Raw genomic sequence first — 16,473 nt, 5'->3', positions numbered from 1 at the left:
AGGAACCTTTTCACAGTTCCTAGAACTATTGGCTAAAGTACCCGGATGTCGGCGTGTTCGCACCGCAGGAACTAGGAACGATTTTAGTTCTAGGAACTCCATTTGGAGGAACTAATTTAGGTCCTACCTCAGAGTAGGGTCTAAACCAGCACCATAGGAACTTCCCGTGACGTTAGTGTACGCTGATTGACCGAACGCACGCGGAACACCAGCACCCGCCATTTTTAAAACAGCTAGAATGTAAACACACAGATTATAGCCTATATATTTACTCCAGAAACTAACTACACAAACATGGAAAACAGTGATAGATGGGTCTCTAAACCTTTATGCTGAAGAGAAAATCCAACGCAACTTCGAGGGGACCAAGCCAAACATGATTATGTTTATCTGCCCAGCTAGCAACACTGGACATCAACCACACGGCATAGGCTAATAACCTTTTTTTCATATACTGTCTACTTTCTATAACAGTTCTATCTAATAACATATTAAACAGTACTGTTAGACAAATCGCTAACTAATAAACACAGAGAATGCGAGCATTGTTTGCTCTGGCGTTCTCAGCGCCGCCAAAATAAAGGTCCTTCGCTCCGTCAAAATAAAAGTCACCGTGCTTGCGTCACGCCTTTACCCCTCCTACCAGTTCCTATGTTCCTATGGCCACTTGGCCAGTGCGAACACAAACAGCAAAACTGAGTTTGGGGGAGAGTAGTTCTTAGAACTGTTTAGAAGTGGACAGTTCCTAGAACTAAGTTCCTGTAACTAGTAACTACTTGGTCGGAAAGCGGCTAATGTAAGTGAAAGGATCTAAAAATAGTCATATGTCAGTCAATAGTCTAACTTAAAAATGTTAGTGTCATCTTTTTTTAGTGAAAAAATCATTCAGATTCATTCTATTATTTGTTCAATAACTCTTCCTGTAGGCTTGTTTATTATACACGTTAAAAGTATTTTTATAATTGGCTAGATTTTAGATTTAGACTCGATCTTCTGAATCAGTTCACCAAAAAAGCTCATTCAGATTCATTCTTTGATTCATTCAGTAACCCATCTTGTAGGCTACATTATTTCACCTTTCAGTTATTATTTTGCACTTTGAGTATATTTTAATTGCTCATCCAAAGTTACATGCAGATTGTTGGAACATTAATTCACCAAAAAAAGCTCATTCAGATTTTTTTTTTTTTTTTTTGATTTTTTTTTCATTCAGTAACAATTGTGGTGGTATTTTTTTCACTTTCACAAACTCATAAATATGTTCAGTAGGTTCAACTATTCTAATCAATAATATCCTCCTTTAAAATCAACACTATAAGGCTGTTTGCTTACGCTGTAGTCAATCTTTCTGCATCACATCTCTCTGCTACAAGGGAGAGACTTGAATGGAAAATATGAGTCATTGTAGTGAACGGAACTGTATGGTTCACTTAAAAGATTCATTCGTTCACGACCGAATCTAGTCAAATAGATGCAGTGCAGATCCTGGGAAGAAGACAGGTCTAGTATATTAAAAGTTATTTTTAAATTTGATACTAATCGGAATATTATTAAATGTACCGTTATTTTGACAAAGATAAAGTTGATTTATAATAATCTTTGTGTGATGTACTAGCATAAACAATTGTATTGTACATCCCTGAAATAAAGCCACACCGCAAACAATGCACTTTTTTCCCTTATGCACTTAGACATACTGAGGCTCTGTTCTTAGAAGGGAATATTTAGCATCCCTTACTGTGTAATCAAATAACCGAGCTTTGAGTGGTTTATAAGAGACTGTGAGATCTCTTTCTCTGTGCGTTGTTTACTGCCTTTAGATGGGCCACAGCTGGAGACTGTAGGCTTTGCCAGTAGAGCTGTATCATGTGAATCTCCCCGAGACGAGAGAGAGAGAGAGACAGGATGTCAGGCAGAAATGGAACACCAATACACAAAGCCTTAAGTCATAATCTAGACTCCTCAAAGACTGTGTGTTGAGTTGTTGAGTTGAGTTGTTGAGTTGAATTGAGCTGTTGAGTTGTTGAGCTGTTGAGTTGTTGAGCTGTTGAGTTGAATTGAGTTGTTGAGCTGTTGAGCTGTTGAGTTGTTGAGTTGAGTTGAGTTATTGAGTTATTGAGTTGTTGAGCTGTTGAGCTGTTGAGTTGAGTTGAGTTGAGTTGAGTTGTTGAGTTGAATTGAGCTGTTGAGTTGTTGAGCTGTTGAGTTGAATTGAGTTGTTGAGCTGTTGAGCTGTTGAGTTGTTGAGTTGAGTTATTGAGTTATTGAGTTGTTGAGCTGTTGAGCTGTTGAGTTGAGTTGTTTAGTTGAATTGAGTTGTTGAGTTGAATTGAGTTGTTGAGCTGTTGAGTTGAGTTGTTTAGTTGAATTGAGTTGTTGAGTTGAATTGAGTTGTTGAGCTGTTGAGTTGTTGAGTTGAGTTATTGAGTTGTTGAGCAGTTGAGTTGAGTTGAGTTGAGTTGAGTTGTTGAGTGAATGCTGTTGCAAAACCTAGCGAGACAAGGGATCACCTGCAAATGTCATGACAATTCCAAAAGGTAGGCAGCAACATGTCTAAAATACCTTATTTTGGCCTAGTCTCATGTATCCTTCATAAAGAAGGCAATTGAAGAAAGAGAAAAGAAATGTGGTGGAATTAAACATTGAATTAAATTAGACTATTTTATCCTTTTTGTGTGTGTGTGTGTGCTACTGCATGTGTTTGTGAGACTATCATTTTATTAGCCAAATTCAATTTGAATCAGCTGTGATTGGAGTCAATGGCTGATAGGATGAACAGATCTGGCATGTTCGAAGGGGTCAAATGAGGATTTTCTAAAGTTATTTTTAAAAATCACCCCACAACAGCAGGCAAGCCAGCACTGAGAATTGTTTGTTCTCAGTAGAATGAATGATTCACTAATAAAGGTTGCCATCCCAGTATTGTTCACACAGCTGTACTTTTTTTTTAAAGCTGTACTTTTTTCTTTCACTTGAATGAGAATGACCTTTCAATGTTTGTTTTGGCTTTTATAAGCCTTTCTGGGTTTTAACCTTTGGCATGAATAAAATTAGTTTGTGATCTAATTGTTAAAATACCAGCTAGATTGTGGCTGCGTCCGAAAGCTTAGGCTGCTGACTTATTGCCTTGCTGCCTAATGGCAATGACTTTGCATGCAGCGTTTGCGCACCGTATAAAACCTCATAAAACTGATTTCAGTTCACGCTTCCAATGCCCTGTTTACACCTGGTATTAAAATGAGTTTTGGTCGATCAGATCACTAGTAGATGGAGACAAATTTCCATTTCTCTTTTGTCCACTTTCAACAACTTCTGTCCTGATTTCTTCAAGGTGAAGGTCTATGGGCGGGTAAATGTATGGGCTTTTTCAGATCTTTCGATCTAATGGATGAAATAAGCTTGCGGTCTTGAAATAAGACGGTCTTTTGTGGCTGTTTGAACTCATTCGAGCACATGAGCATTTACGCAATGAAAGCTATGGTAAATGCGTCTTCGACTACCTCTGGAAGTGGCTGAAAGTGGACGAGCTCAAACCGTTTTAGACCCTGTTTACACCTGTATTTAGCGCTGTCCACTTGTGATCCGATCGACCAAAGCGCATCCTAATACCAGGTGTACACTGGGCCTGAGGCAGCGTAATGCTTTAATGATCTACCACAAAACGGAGCGAGCTTGTGTGATAACTAAGAAAATATTGAATTACTTTAATAATAATTTCTCTCTAGAAACTGACCACCAACCGCAACTTTCAGACGGCATATTTAGCTCAACTGTCACAGAATGGAAAGCACAGGATTGTGGGATATCAAAGGCAGTGAAGGATACATCTAGGCTGCCTTCAAAAATCGACCAGCTGAAGGTATCTCAGGAGACAGGAAGTGAAGCTAACATTGTTTTCGGACATGTCTTGATGCCTTCCTACCTTGGAATGCATCCTCCGAAGGCAGCATTTTTAAGCTTTTGGACGCAGCCAGTGAATTAGCAGCTGTTCCTATGGACTGCTGTACATAAGCTAAACAGCCTATTGGAATGGTCAAAGCCAGATTGTAAACACTCCAGCGCAAGTTTACTGCAACCTACACTGAAAAATAAAAGTTTTTTTTTTCTTTTTCAGTACAATTATATAAACATTCTTAAGTCAAGATACATTTACTTGAGATGCAAAATGATGATATTAAGTCTTGTTTTCTGAAAAATGTATCAAAATGAAGTGAGTTTACACTTAAAACAAGACAATCTGCCAATGGGGTCAGAAAAAAATAAAACTGAACTCAAGGGGGAAACAAGATTAATTCTCTGACCCCACTGGCAAATATTTTATTTTGATTATTTTTTTTAATTTTCTTTATGCTTTTCAAGTAAATGTATCTAAGAATGTTTAGATATTTGTACTGGAAAACAAGACAAACATACTAAGCAACTTACATTCAATTGCATTTACATTCTTATCAGTTCTTGCTTCCTTCCCTGGGAATCGGACCCATGACCTTGGCGTTACAAGCGCCAACGCTCTACTGTTTGAGCTACAGGAAAGTCTGTAGCATTATGTAACATCTATATCTGCAATACACACTGGCAGCTCATTTTCACTGGGTTTAATTTATCATTATTATTAGATGATTCTTTGGTAAATAAAAAAAGAGTATTAGTTAAATCTCTTATAAATATACATGTTAGTCATCAGAAAACCTTGAAACCATAGGCTGAACAGTGTTGTGGAACTTTTTATAAAATTCATTGATTTGGTAGTGTGAATGATGAGCAGCATCTGAAATGTTGACTTGACTGGAACATGCATTATCTAGGTATAGATATCTATGATAAAAACAAGAATGTTTTTGTGTTAAACTCAACTGCATCATTGAATAACTCAATCATCACATGATTTAACACTAAGGGCCAGATTTAGCTCGCGCCAGTGCAAACCCTCTTTTGGCGTTAAAAACTACCGTCAGGATTTACTAAAGACACGCAGTGAAGAATTAGCGCTGAAAAGTCGCGGACAGTGTTATTTTTGCGGCTGACCTTATTGCATATGCATTTGTAGGAGTTTCCCTTTCAGACGCAACATTTATGGGAGGAGAGTATTTAAATGAATCACGCAAGGTGATTTAGTAAGGTTTGCGCTCGTCAATTTACTGGCATTTGAGCCAGTATTTACTGGCCAAAAAAAGCACGTCTTAAACCAGACGCTAATTCACGCTGCTCTTGGTAGATTGCGTTGGTCATAATGGAAATGATCTGGCTGCGTTTAGTAAACCTGGCCCTAAATGTTAAACTACAGGAGATCGGTTGTGTGCAAGACAGTATTGGTGTGTAAAATTATCCAATATTAAACCTCACTGGACCTATTAACAGTTTTTAAGTTTTTAAAACAAAAGTAACAGTGGATCAATTTTACAGCCATTTCAATAATGCAATTAAGACTTTATTGGCAATCTGAAGATAAATTAGTGTTATATAAGCACCCAAGAGAGAATATTTAGAAGTCTACAATGACAGTTTGTTAAATAGGTATCATATAAGCACATTTTAATGGATGTGTTGAACCATTTAAGGGTGCTGTCAGATGTACTTTACCACGGTCAGTAGGACTCTTCACTTTACTTGCTTAACCCCGTTACAAGTGGTATTTGTGTCATAAATTACAACGTGATTGTTTAAACATGCTGTATATGTAATTTCCAAGACTTGAGGGCCAGTAAACATGATTGTCTGCCAGTTGAACTTATTTTGTTTAGATAAGTGAACATTGATTAATTGACAGCATGTGTTCAGTGTTTGCTGTATGCAAGCCTCTCAAAATCCAAGATTCTCCTTCAGTGGTACTCATTTAAATATGTTTCTGTTTTGTTTTCACTCCAGGGAAAAAGAAGTCCAAATTCCAGACGTTCAAGAATTTTTTTGTGAAGAAAAAGAGGAAGGAAAGTCCTGCTCCATCGGGTGAGAGTGGCTTGAAGGCCAGTCAGTCGAGTGATGATGTCAACACCTCCGAGCCAACCATCAGCCACGCTAACAGCGACAATGACCGGGGGTGAGGGAATAAAGTCATTACTATACTTCTCCATTTCATCTGTTTTCATCACATGATATATACAGTATTAAACATTACCAGTGATATATGACATTTAAACATCACTATCTTTCATTCAAAGATCCAAGATCAACTTGGGAAACAAAGCCATGTCACATGATAGTGTCTTCGTTTCTGATTCACCCTTATCAGAGACAAATGAGGGTCTGGGGGCGTCCCAGGACAGCATTCATGGGAAAGTGAAATCTTTACAGGTATTCAGAGGCTGTTATGATTTATTCAATTATGAACTGTAGGCATGTCGGGATTATTGATTTAAAGGGGTCATGACATGGACTTTTTTTATTTTTCTCTGAACAAACATATAATCCTCCGACTCGATCAGGGACGCCATTAAAAATAAACCATCCACTTGTTTCAGTCGCTGGGATCCTTCTGAATCTATAAAGAAAATAGCAAACTGGACGCGTCAAAGCAAACGATCCTTTACGCTTCTGTTTACTCTTCCTTTTGTCCTCTTGTCGGCAGACAAGCGCGTGGAGTAAAGTTAGCGAGCATATGTATACTGTATCCAGTGTAGACAGCGTCCCTGATTATAATGGGGTTTATTTGCTTTTGACGCGACGTGACGCTCACGTTCAGTGCAGGCAAGTGTCAGCCGTTAAATGACTGAAAGCCAGTGGGACTATGGTGTGATGATCTATTCGTTGTCTTGCTCTGGAGACAGTCATATGCAAATGTATTTGCCCATGTGACGTCACAGATCCCGCAACATCAAAACAAACGTTTTTTTCGAGCTTGATTAAATAAATGCTTTGTTTATAATGAAGAGGATGTTTTAATGGTACAAAGACCAAAAGATCAAGGCAAATTGGATTTCTCATGTCATGACCCCTTTAATCGTGTGATCATATATTCGATCTAATGAGGGTTTGTGGGTTTACACGTATGTATGTATTCATTTATGTATGTATGTAAGTATGTATGTATATGCACGCTTTATCTGTGCAATTTGACAACATTGTTTTTACTTCTGAGTGGCAGGCATAAGGGAATGATATTTTTTTTAAAGCGAGATCCATAATACTGTAGTACAGAGCCCCTAAACATTAAAGGGACATGGCGATGGAAAAAAAATTAGATGGGACGAAAACGTTTATAAATGGCAATAATTTTGTGTTCTCTTTCAAATTATTTGTGTTCCCCCGAGAAACTTTGTTTGCTTGCAAAACTTTTGAGTTCTTTCTGAGCAAATGCAGTTTCTTGGGGAACACAAAACCTTTGCGAAAGACGTATATATTTTTTCTCCATCTCATACTTTTCACTTTTCCTCAAAATAGACAATTCGAAGTAAAAAAGCTATAAAAAAACTACATTAAAGTCTGCATGAAATGAAGGTTGCTATAGTCTTTTCTTCCCTATTGTGACGTATATCCGAGTGAAGCAGCTTCTCAAACAAGAACAAATGTGAGGCTGGACTTGATTTTGTCCATGGGGAATTGATTGGATGGTTGTGGTTTGCTATTGGTGGATCTCATGTGAGTGACAGGTTGTCCCGCCCTCACGCCAGTAGAAACGTCATCAGAGAAGAGAAGAGATGATGTTGCAAGAGGCAGGGGAAGTCATTTTGATTAAAGATTATGAGGACACATGATGTACAGGGATAAATCAATTTTAATATATACTGCAATATTCCATAAAAATTTAAATTGTCAATTTAGACTTCATGCTGACTTTCAGGCTGTGGCATATGTGTGCTCAGAGGGAGTGTATAAGCATATTCACTTTCTTGTCCTCTTTCTTTAATGAGTATTAGTGATGGCAATTGACTGGACTTGGTATAAAATTAGCAAGTCTAAGCCTCAAGACACAGAGCCTGAGATTTTCGCTGTTGTGTTGACATTTTGCCATCAGCTCAATCTAGGCAGCAGGGATCATCATCAATGTCACTGAAAGACAGAGTAAAAACAAGACCAAACAAACAAAATGTCTTCCAAATGTTTACATGATGTTCAATTAATCTTGATTGTAAGTGTAAGGACACATGATCAATAATGTATCAGCATTTGAAATAGTCACCAGATGCCCACAAAAATGCGCTTGTCTCGTCTGTGTCTTGGCATTGATTAAATGCTACTTAGTGTAGCCTTCTTAATGCGGTTAGCTTATTACCCGTAGACATTCCGGATAGGCACTTTGTCATGAGCCAGACATGAGAGTATCTCAGCAATGACAGTTACCAGTCCATTAAGAGAGGAATCAACATTTCACCCACTGTTTGAAAGAAGCAGATCATCTGTGAATAGCTGAGACATAGCTTCAGACAAAACGTTACGGTTTAAACATTACGGTTTAAAAATTTATAAATGTTTTTGAAAGAAAACATTATCTCTTATGTTCACCAGCTTTGCATTTATTTGATCAAAAATACAGTAAAAGCAGTAATAATTTGAAATATTATTACAATTTAAAACAACTATTCCTGTGATGCAAAGCTGAATTTTCAGAATCATTACTCCAGTCTTCAGTGTCACATGATCCTTCAGAAATCATTCTCATAATATGATGATTTGATGATCAAAAAAACAAAAACATTTCTTATTATCGATGTTGACAACAGTTGTGCTGCTTAATTTTTTTGTGGAAACTGATACATTTTATTTTTTTCAGGATAATTTGATGAATAGAAAGTTCCAAAGAACATTATACATGTCTTTACTGTCTCTTTTAACGCATCCTTGCTGAATAATAGTATTAATTGAAGTAAAAACAATCACTATCACAAGTTTTTGAACATTAGTGTATACTCATTCCCATGTCAACACATTCATTTACAATATACTACTGCGTAGTAGTAGTAGTAGTAGTAGTTGTATAGTTTGATTAATCTGTTTGAAGAGTTATTGATGCTTGACGTCCTGTCCCGTCTGTAGCTGCAGCTGAAGCATGCGATTTGTCTGGGCTCGCCACCATCACTCCTCTGCGGGAGGAAAGGAGAGGACGCGGCGGCTTTTTCTTCTGATGATGGTCTTCCCTGCAGCCCACAGGACTGTTCCAGCCTTCACACTGTGCTGACCACACCTCTTCACACGGTACTCCTCTCTACACAGTTTGACACTCATGCATTCCTGTAGCACTGATTTGTGAAATGTGTCACACAAACAAATGATCAGAAACCTTGTTAAAAATAAACTTCAGTCACTCTTTTCTAATGTCGAGATCCTTCAGAAGGATCTGCAGAGAACAAGCACTACAGGTTTGACAGACTTTGACACGTTTTACTTGTATTATTAGTTGTACTGGTGTTTTTAAAGGCCCCCTGAATTCAAAGTTTTTTAGCTTTTAGTATGAATATGTTAACCTTAAGGTTATGAATAAGCTGGTGTGTTCCAAAACAATGAAAAAAATTTGCATTTAGGAGATATAAGCATTCAAAACTTACAGTCTCTCACTAAATGGATGACAGATTTTTGTCAGCTTCTCATCACATCTTCTGTCCAATCAAATGCTCTCTAGAATCTAAAGCTCCGCCCCCTATGCTATATATACCACCTGGCCAAAGCGACCGTTGATGTATGGGTTGGAGATGTGTGTTCAGTTGCTCAAACGCTCGAGTTTTATTCCTTTTTCCAACTGTAAGTTGGTTAAGAATGAAATGGCTAGAATTTATTCACACCTCTACTGTTGAATCCAACATATCATCAACCCTCGGGTTCGCTTCCATGGTGCTGTCAAGTACGACTTGCAGTCTGTGATTTAAACTAAACGATACTGGCTATTTGAAAAGGGGGAGGAGCCATTCAATATGCCCCGCCTTGTCACCGCATCATACAAAGCTGTGCGTTCCAAGGCACTTCAGTGGGCGTTTAAATAAAAATATCTATCCTACTTCCTTATTTTACATTTTTAGATGTAAAAAATCTGCAAAACACAAAGTCCACGCCAAAGAGAGTGAATCTCTCCAATAGAAAACACTCGCCTGAAACGCCTCGTTTGTAGCCCTGCCATTATTTCTGTGACATTTGCATAATGTCGCCTACTGGCTGCTTTAGCCGCCTTCAAAGAACAGTTGGACGAGTGATTGATGTCGAGGAGGAGATGATATTTTCTCACTGCAAGGACAAAACATTGCATGGACGTCCAATTGCGACGCCTTAGTTAACATTGATATAATACTTTTTACAGCTATGGACATTACATTTCCAGCACACGCTTTAAGCAGTTGACCAGTCACAACACACTGGGCCAGCTGACCAATCAGAGCAGACTGGGCTTTTTGGAAAAATGGGCTTTAAAGAAACAGGAGTGTTTCAGGCAGAGGGTGAAAAGAGGTGCTGCAGCAAAAGTACATTTATGAGAAAAATTTGGTTATAAACTTCAAATCATGTGAATATATTCGAGCAAAACCCACAAATCTAATTATGAACTTGTAAATGAGCATGTTATGGGGACTTTAAGCAATTTATTTGCTGCCAGTACTGGTTATTTATAACATCCAGAGGTTTTTTCACACAGATTTTGAAGCTGTTTTCTCATAACCAGGGTTTACTTTCATCACCGAATCGAACCATATAGAAAGTCAAGTAATGAGACGCACTGTGATGAACGTGTTCTGCAAGCGTGGGTATTTTTGGCTCTGTGTAAGAGCCTCAGACATCACTAGGCATGATTGAAAAGACATGAAGCTCCCTGCTGCGTTCTGTAACAGGATTAGGTACACTCTCTGTACCTGAAATCTCTTCAGAGATGTACACAGTCCCTGTCCTCACCTTCCCCGAACCTCAGCCCAACAGAGACCAAAGCTGCTCTTTAATTTAGAAAATCTAGTTTGGTTGGGAGGAATGTTTAATCAGTTGCAACCTAAATATTTTAGTCCTGACTATCAGACCAGTAAAACTGTATATCAAGCATATTGCTGTGATACTGATTAAATATCAAAGTCATTTTATTAAGGAAAACATGGCTTATGTCAAACATTCAAACAGGAAATGATTGTAATATGTCTCTATATCATTGCAGTCGGTGGATTTGACCCAGAGTTCCTTGAGCATGGAGGCATCGGACAGTGACGATGATCAGGTGACACATGCAGCACACATGGATCACTTAACCCTTCATATACCAAATATAGGAAATGCCTGGATGGTCTGTGAATGACTTTTAGCTTGTGTTAAAGGGATAGTTCACCCAAAAATGTTAATTCTATCATTTACTCATTCAAACCTGCATGACATTCATTCATCTTCGCAACACAAATGAGATATTTCTGTCCCAAATATGGTAAACGGAAATTCAACCTCACTAACCTCATTGGCTCTCGCGTGTCAAACAAGCACGCTTGAGCAGCCGATTTCCATATTTGATGTGCTCTATGTATGTGTGCTCATCATTTATGAGAGCATGAGACAGTGACATAAACCACACAAAATCAGTTTAGAGCAGGGTTTCTCAAACTCGGTCCTGGAGGGCCACTGTCCTGCACAGTTTAGCTCCAACCCTGATCAAACACACCTAGCTGTGAGTTTCTAGTGATCCTGAAGACATTGATTAGCTTGCTCAGGTGTGTTTGATCAGGGTTGGAGCTAAACTGTGCAGGACAGTGGCCCTCCAGGACCGAGTTTGAGGAACCCTGGTTTAGAGAAATCAGACTGAAACGGATTTCCAGAAATGCAATTTGAATAGGATTTCAAACCACATTTGAATGTAGATCAAAACGGATGTGTAAAAACTGCATTTCATGTGGGTTTTTTTTTTTTTTTTTTTTACACTGGCTAAATGTGATGGGGTTCCAATCGGATTTGGGGTTAGATAAGAGTGACATCCAGCAGTAAACACACACTTTTGTTAGTAGTACTTTTTCAAATCAGTAGCTTGACTCTAGTCTATTTTTTAAATTATGTTTTATTAACAAAGTTTGGGAGGAACACTTTCAAATGATCTATCCAATCAGCATGAGAGGAGGCCTATATATACGCAGCCGACTCACCTATGATCCTCGACAGTTTTCAGCATCCCACCGCCACCCCGACTGAATCTTATCCCAGCTAGGGATACGGGGTGGGGGGAGTACTCTGGGTTTTGGCCAAAATACCGAGCTCGGAGCCCTCTCCTCGGACAGCACGGCAAATACGCATACTGTTTTATCTCATTATTTGTAAGTGTGAACTCGAGAATAGCCTGTTGCTGAATTTTCTAAGAAATTGTGTCGAATTATTTGTTTGCGGAAGTCACTTAATATTCATGCATTTAAATGGGATTTAGTTTTCCAATTAAAGGGATAGTTCACTTTGAAATTAATTTTTGATATGTTTTAGCTTACCTCAAGGGCATCCAAGATGTAGGTGTCTTTGTTTCCGCAGTAGTTTCAATTTTGATATTTTTAGGTCAAACCGTTCTTGTCTGTCAGTCATATAATGCAGGTCTATGGTCACTGTCTCAAAACACAAGCACAGAGTCCAAATTAAAACAATTCCCCATCGTCCAAATGAAACAATTCCCCATCATAAGTACACATTGATGGCCTAAGACACGAAACGAGCGGTTTGTGTGAGAAAACGAACAGTATTTATATCGTTTTTACCTCTTATACACAGCCACGTCCAAGTGATCTGATCTGACGTGTACGCAGACTGGTGCATAGATATATACACTAGATGTCGCCTTAAAGACATTCGTTCCAATGAACTGCTGTAGACAAGGCGACATCTAGTGTATATATCTATGCACCAGTCTGCGTACACGTCAGATCAGATCACTTGGACGTGGCTGTGTATAAGAGGTAAAAACGCTATAAATACTGTTCGTTTTCTCACACAAACCGCTCGTTTTGTGTCTTAGGCCATCAATGTGTACTTATGATGGGGAATTGTTTCATTTGGACGATGGGGAATTGTTTTAATTTGGACTCTGTGCTTGTGTTTTGAGACAGTGACCATAGACCTGCATTATATGACTGACAGACAAGAACGGTTTGACCTAAAAATATCAAAATTGAAACTACTGCGGAAACAAAGACACCTACATCTTGGATGCCCTTGAGGTAAGCTAAAACATATCAAAAGTTAATTTCAAAGTGAACTATCCCTTTAATGTTTTGAATCACTGGGATTCAAACGCTTGACATGTTTGGAATGTTCCTATAAAGTCCAGCACTGGAGAGAGCCGTACTTACCCTGAGAATGTGCTTATCTGCTGTTGTTTTGGCTAGTTAGGATAGTGTAGAACTTGCTTTAACTAAGTGTTGTGTTATCAGTGGTATTTACAGATACTGACTTGTATTCAGAACAAGCACTTTCACAGTCAAAGGTAGTTGACAGGACACGGCTTGTATCTCGTAGTAAGTTACATTTGAATTTCAAATAAATAGACACGCATCTCACCAGCAACTATCCAAGACTGATCCAAAACAGTCTCAAACCACTGAAAAACATGCACTTTTGGATTTGTCTTGTTGCCAGGGCTTAAAATAGCTGTCATGTGTTTGTGTCATGCAATGCTCTGAGCTGGACCAGAGGCTGTTTTGAGAAATTGGGTTTTGGGAAATGTAATCCTTGTTGGATATTCTTTCTAAATGGGAATTCATTTTTGCTAGCTATAAGATCTGCTGATGCATGTTACTGTATATATGTGTATATATTATACAGTATACTGTATATAAACAGTTCAAAAGTTTGGGGTCGGTAAGCTTTTTTAAATGTTCTTGAAAACATTTTATGCTCCCCAAGGCGGCATGCAAATCAGAATTTTTTTAATAAAATTGATGAAAAAAGTGTTCCTTACATTACAGCAATTTTTAAGATTTTCTATATTAAACGTTTTGCATTTATTGTCACCCAGTTCTCTAGATATTATATTAAAGCATTGGCCATTAAACACCCTAATTAGTCGATCTCCACTAAAAGTTCACAGCATTAGCATTATTGAGTCCTGCCTGTCCATTTCGGGGTCACGAGTGAAGCAGGCGTGTGGTCTGAAAGGCATTCCAGCGGTTCACCCTCGCAGCCTGGCTGTCTGCTGGAAATGGGATATTCCAGCAATCTGGGTCAAAACGGCTGCCAAGCTGGACCTGAGCACTGCACAAACACACTGCTGTCTCACATTCACACCAATCCCTAACACAGTGCGCTGTAAAAACCACGCTAATGCATGTTTTTCCACCTGCAATAATGTTCATAAATGTTGATGCCCTTATTTTGAAAAGAATATTGATGTGATATTTTACTGTAGCAGGCACTAATGGTTTTATGTTGCCACAGAGTTGCTTTGAACATCAGTATGAAAATATGCATGAAACCTTCCTTCAATAGGATAATTATAGTTATTATAGTTAACTAAAGCTAAAACCATAAAAAAAAAATGTTACTTGAAATAAAAATATCAGCTAGTTCCCAAGGAAACATTTCCTATTTTCATTCAGGGGACGTTTTCAGGACAACGATGTGCTAAAAACGGAAAAGGTTTTCCCTTTGTTTTTCGCGTACAGATGACAACATTGTCAAAAAGATCCTCGAAAATGATTAAAAACGCTGTATTATGCTGCCAGGCCAGTAGTTGCCACTTTGTAAAGACCACGTAATACGCATGCACATGATGTCACTGTTTTCACAAATTCGCGTTTTTGTAGTTAACACAGAGACGATAACGTATCGTAAATCTAAACGAGTATTTAAAGGTGCAGTGTGTAATTTTTAGCGGCATCTTGTGGTGAGGTTACGAATTGCAACCATCAAAAGTTACGGTGGCCGACAGGAAAAGATGTCGTCGTCTGAGACAGCAGAGAGTAGCCAGTTAAGCAATGAGGTTTCTTTACAAAGACGAATTAAGAAATGATGTTTACTTTAATATTCAGTAAAACGATATGTTATTGCGAATATTATTGTTACTTGTTCATCATTGTGTCAGTGTTTTGTTCGCTGACTTAGCTAGCTTCTTTGCACGAAGAATAACATAGAATAACAATCACATGACGAAACGCGCTCTATAGTAGTTTGTCCGTTTAGGGCTACTGTAGAAACATGTCGGCGCAAAATGGCGACTTAACGTGTAAGGGGACCCGCGGTGTATGTAGATAGAAATGGCTCATTCTAAGGTAATAAAAACATAACGGTTCAGTATGTAAGGTCTTTAAACACCACTGAAAACATAGTTATGTATATTATATTGCATTTCTGTCTACAGATCCTCCTAAATATTGAAGGGGCATTTCACCCATTTGAACATTGTTTTTTATTTAAAGTGGGTCATATATGTAGTCGAAATGTAAAAGAAATTTTGAATTTGGTGCCTTTGTGACAGAGAAAAGACAAAAAATAACTTCAGGACGCATTTGTATGAAAGACAACAACTCCCACAATGCACCACATTGCACAGCTCCGCAAGCCACTCCCACTAATCCAGAAAGCGCATATCTGCCTATAAGAGAAATCACTCTTCCGTCTACAAGTCTAGCTACCACCAGAGTTTGAAATTAATTTCACATTCACACAAAATGTCTAGTTAGTTGGCGAACTCATTAGTGCATTACTCCTCGTTTGTATTTCTTTCGAAAAGGTGAATTATTGCATGGTACCTGGATGTTCAGTCAGAACATATGCGGTGCGAAACTAGGATAGTTCACAACACAAATGTCCGTGTCCTCGTCTGATTCAGAGATTTCGTCCAGGAGAAATTGTCATCGTTGAAATTCTTTGCAGCAGACGGACTCTATCTCTGTGTTCGTAGCGGTTCGTAGTTGCATAGTGAGATCACCGGCGCCACCAGTCCGCCCTAACCCGAGCCAGTCCGGGCTCCTCGTCCGCGGCAGGCAGGTCTTCTGCCTCGGCGGCTCTTCGCTATAATGCGGCTTGTAAAGGTAGCCACAAACACCTGATTCAAGCATCAGACTTCCGAAATCCTCTTCTTCTATATCATATTGAGCACTCTCCTCCGCTATTGTCATAACTTTACATCTGTCTCCACAGCGCCTGTTAGCTTAGCTTCAAACAAGATGGAGGATATTGCTTTCAGTTTCAGAGAGTAAAGTCCCACCCACTGATCTGTAATAGGTCTGTAGCGTGAGCGGGTCCCGCCCCCTGGGAAAGATGAGGAACGAGTGCTTGTAGTCTCAACAGAAATCCCCCCCTCTTACACTTCCTCCTACAATGACGCAAAATGACGATTTTTGCGTCATTGTAGGAGGAAGTGTAAAAGGTAAATAACGGATTTCTCCCATCTCAGGGGAAAATGAGAGAGTGTTGCACAACCATACAATAGTATGACTGGGTTTCTAACAATGCAAAGCTTAATGCAAATGGGTGAAGTGTCCCTTTAAACAATGCACTTTTAAAAACTTGCACTTGTTTTCAAAAGTTTGCATTGGTTTGAAACATATCTAATGATACTAAAATAACACTGGTCTTCAAAGGTAAGGAATCGCAACAGTGCCGACATAACCTACAGTT

The 16,473-nt window shown here is 38.7% G+C and overlaps 1 protein-coding gene across 4 annotated transcripts in view; it reads left to right on the top strand.

The window, feature by feature from the left end:
- LOC311303659 (uncharacterized protein) overlaps nucleotides 1–16,473 on the top strand; it is a 48,928-nt gene that overhangs the window by 23,168 nt on the left and 9,287 nt on the right. For all 4 annotated transcript variants that reach the window (XM_084430241.1, XM_084430242.1, XM_084430244.1 and 1 more), the window contains 4 exons: nucleotides 5,866–6,034; nucleotides 6,156–6,288; nucleotides 8,968–9,126; nucleotides 11,054–11,113. In XM_084430241.1, the coding sequence (XP_084286367.1) occupies nucleotides 5,866–6,034; nucleotides 6,156–6,288; nucleotides 8,968–9,126; nucleotides 11,054–11,113 (521 nt within the window). The remainder of the gene's footprint in view (nucleotides 1–5,865; nucleotides 6,035–6,155; nucleotides 6,289–8,967; nucleotides 9,127–11,053; nucleotides 11,114–16,473) is intronic.

This window comes from Rutilus rutilus (genome assembly GCF_951802725.1).
Source record: "Rutilus rutilus genome assembly, chromosome: 14".
Taxonomy (NCBI): domain Eukaryota; kingdom Metazoa; phylum Chordata; class Actinopteri; order Cypriniformes; family Leuciscidae; genus Rutilus; species Rutilus rutilus.
This window is presented reverse-complemented; position numbering and strand designations above follow the sequence as displayed.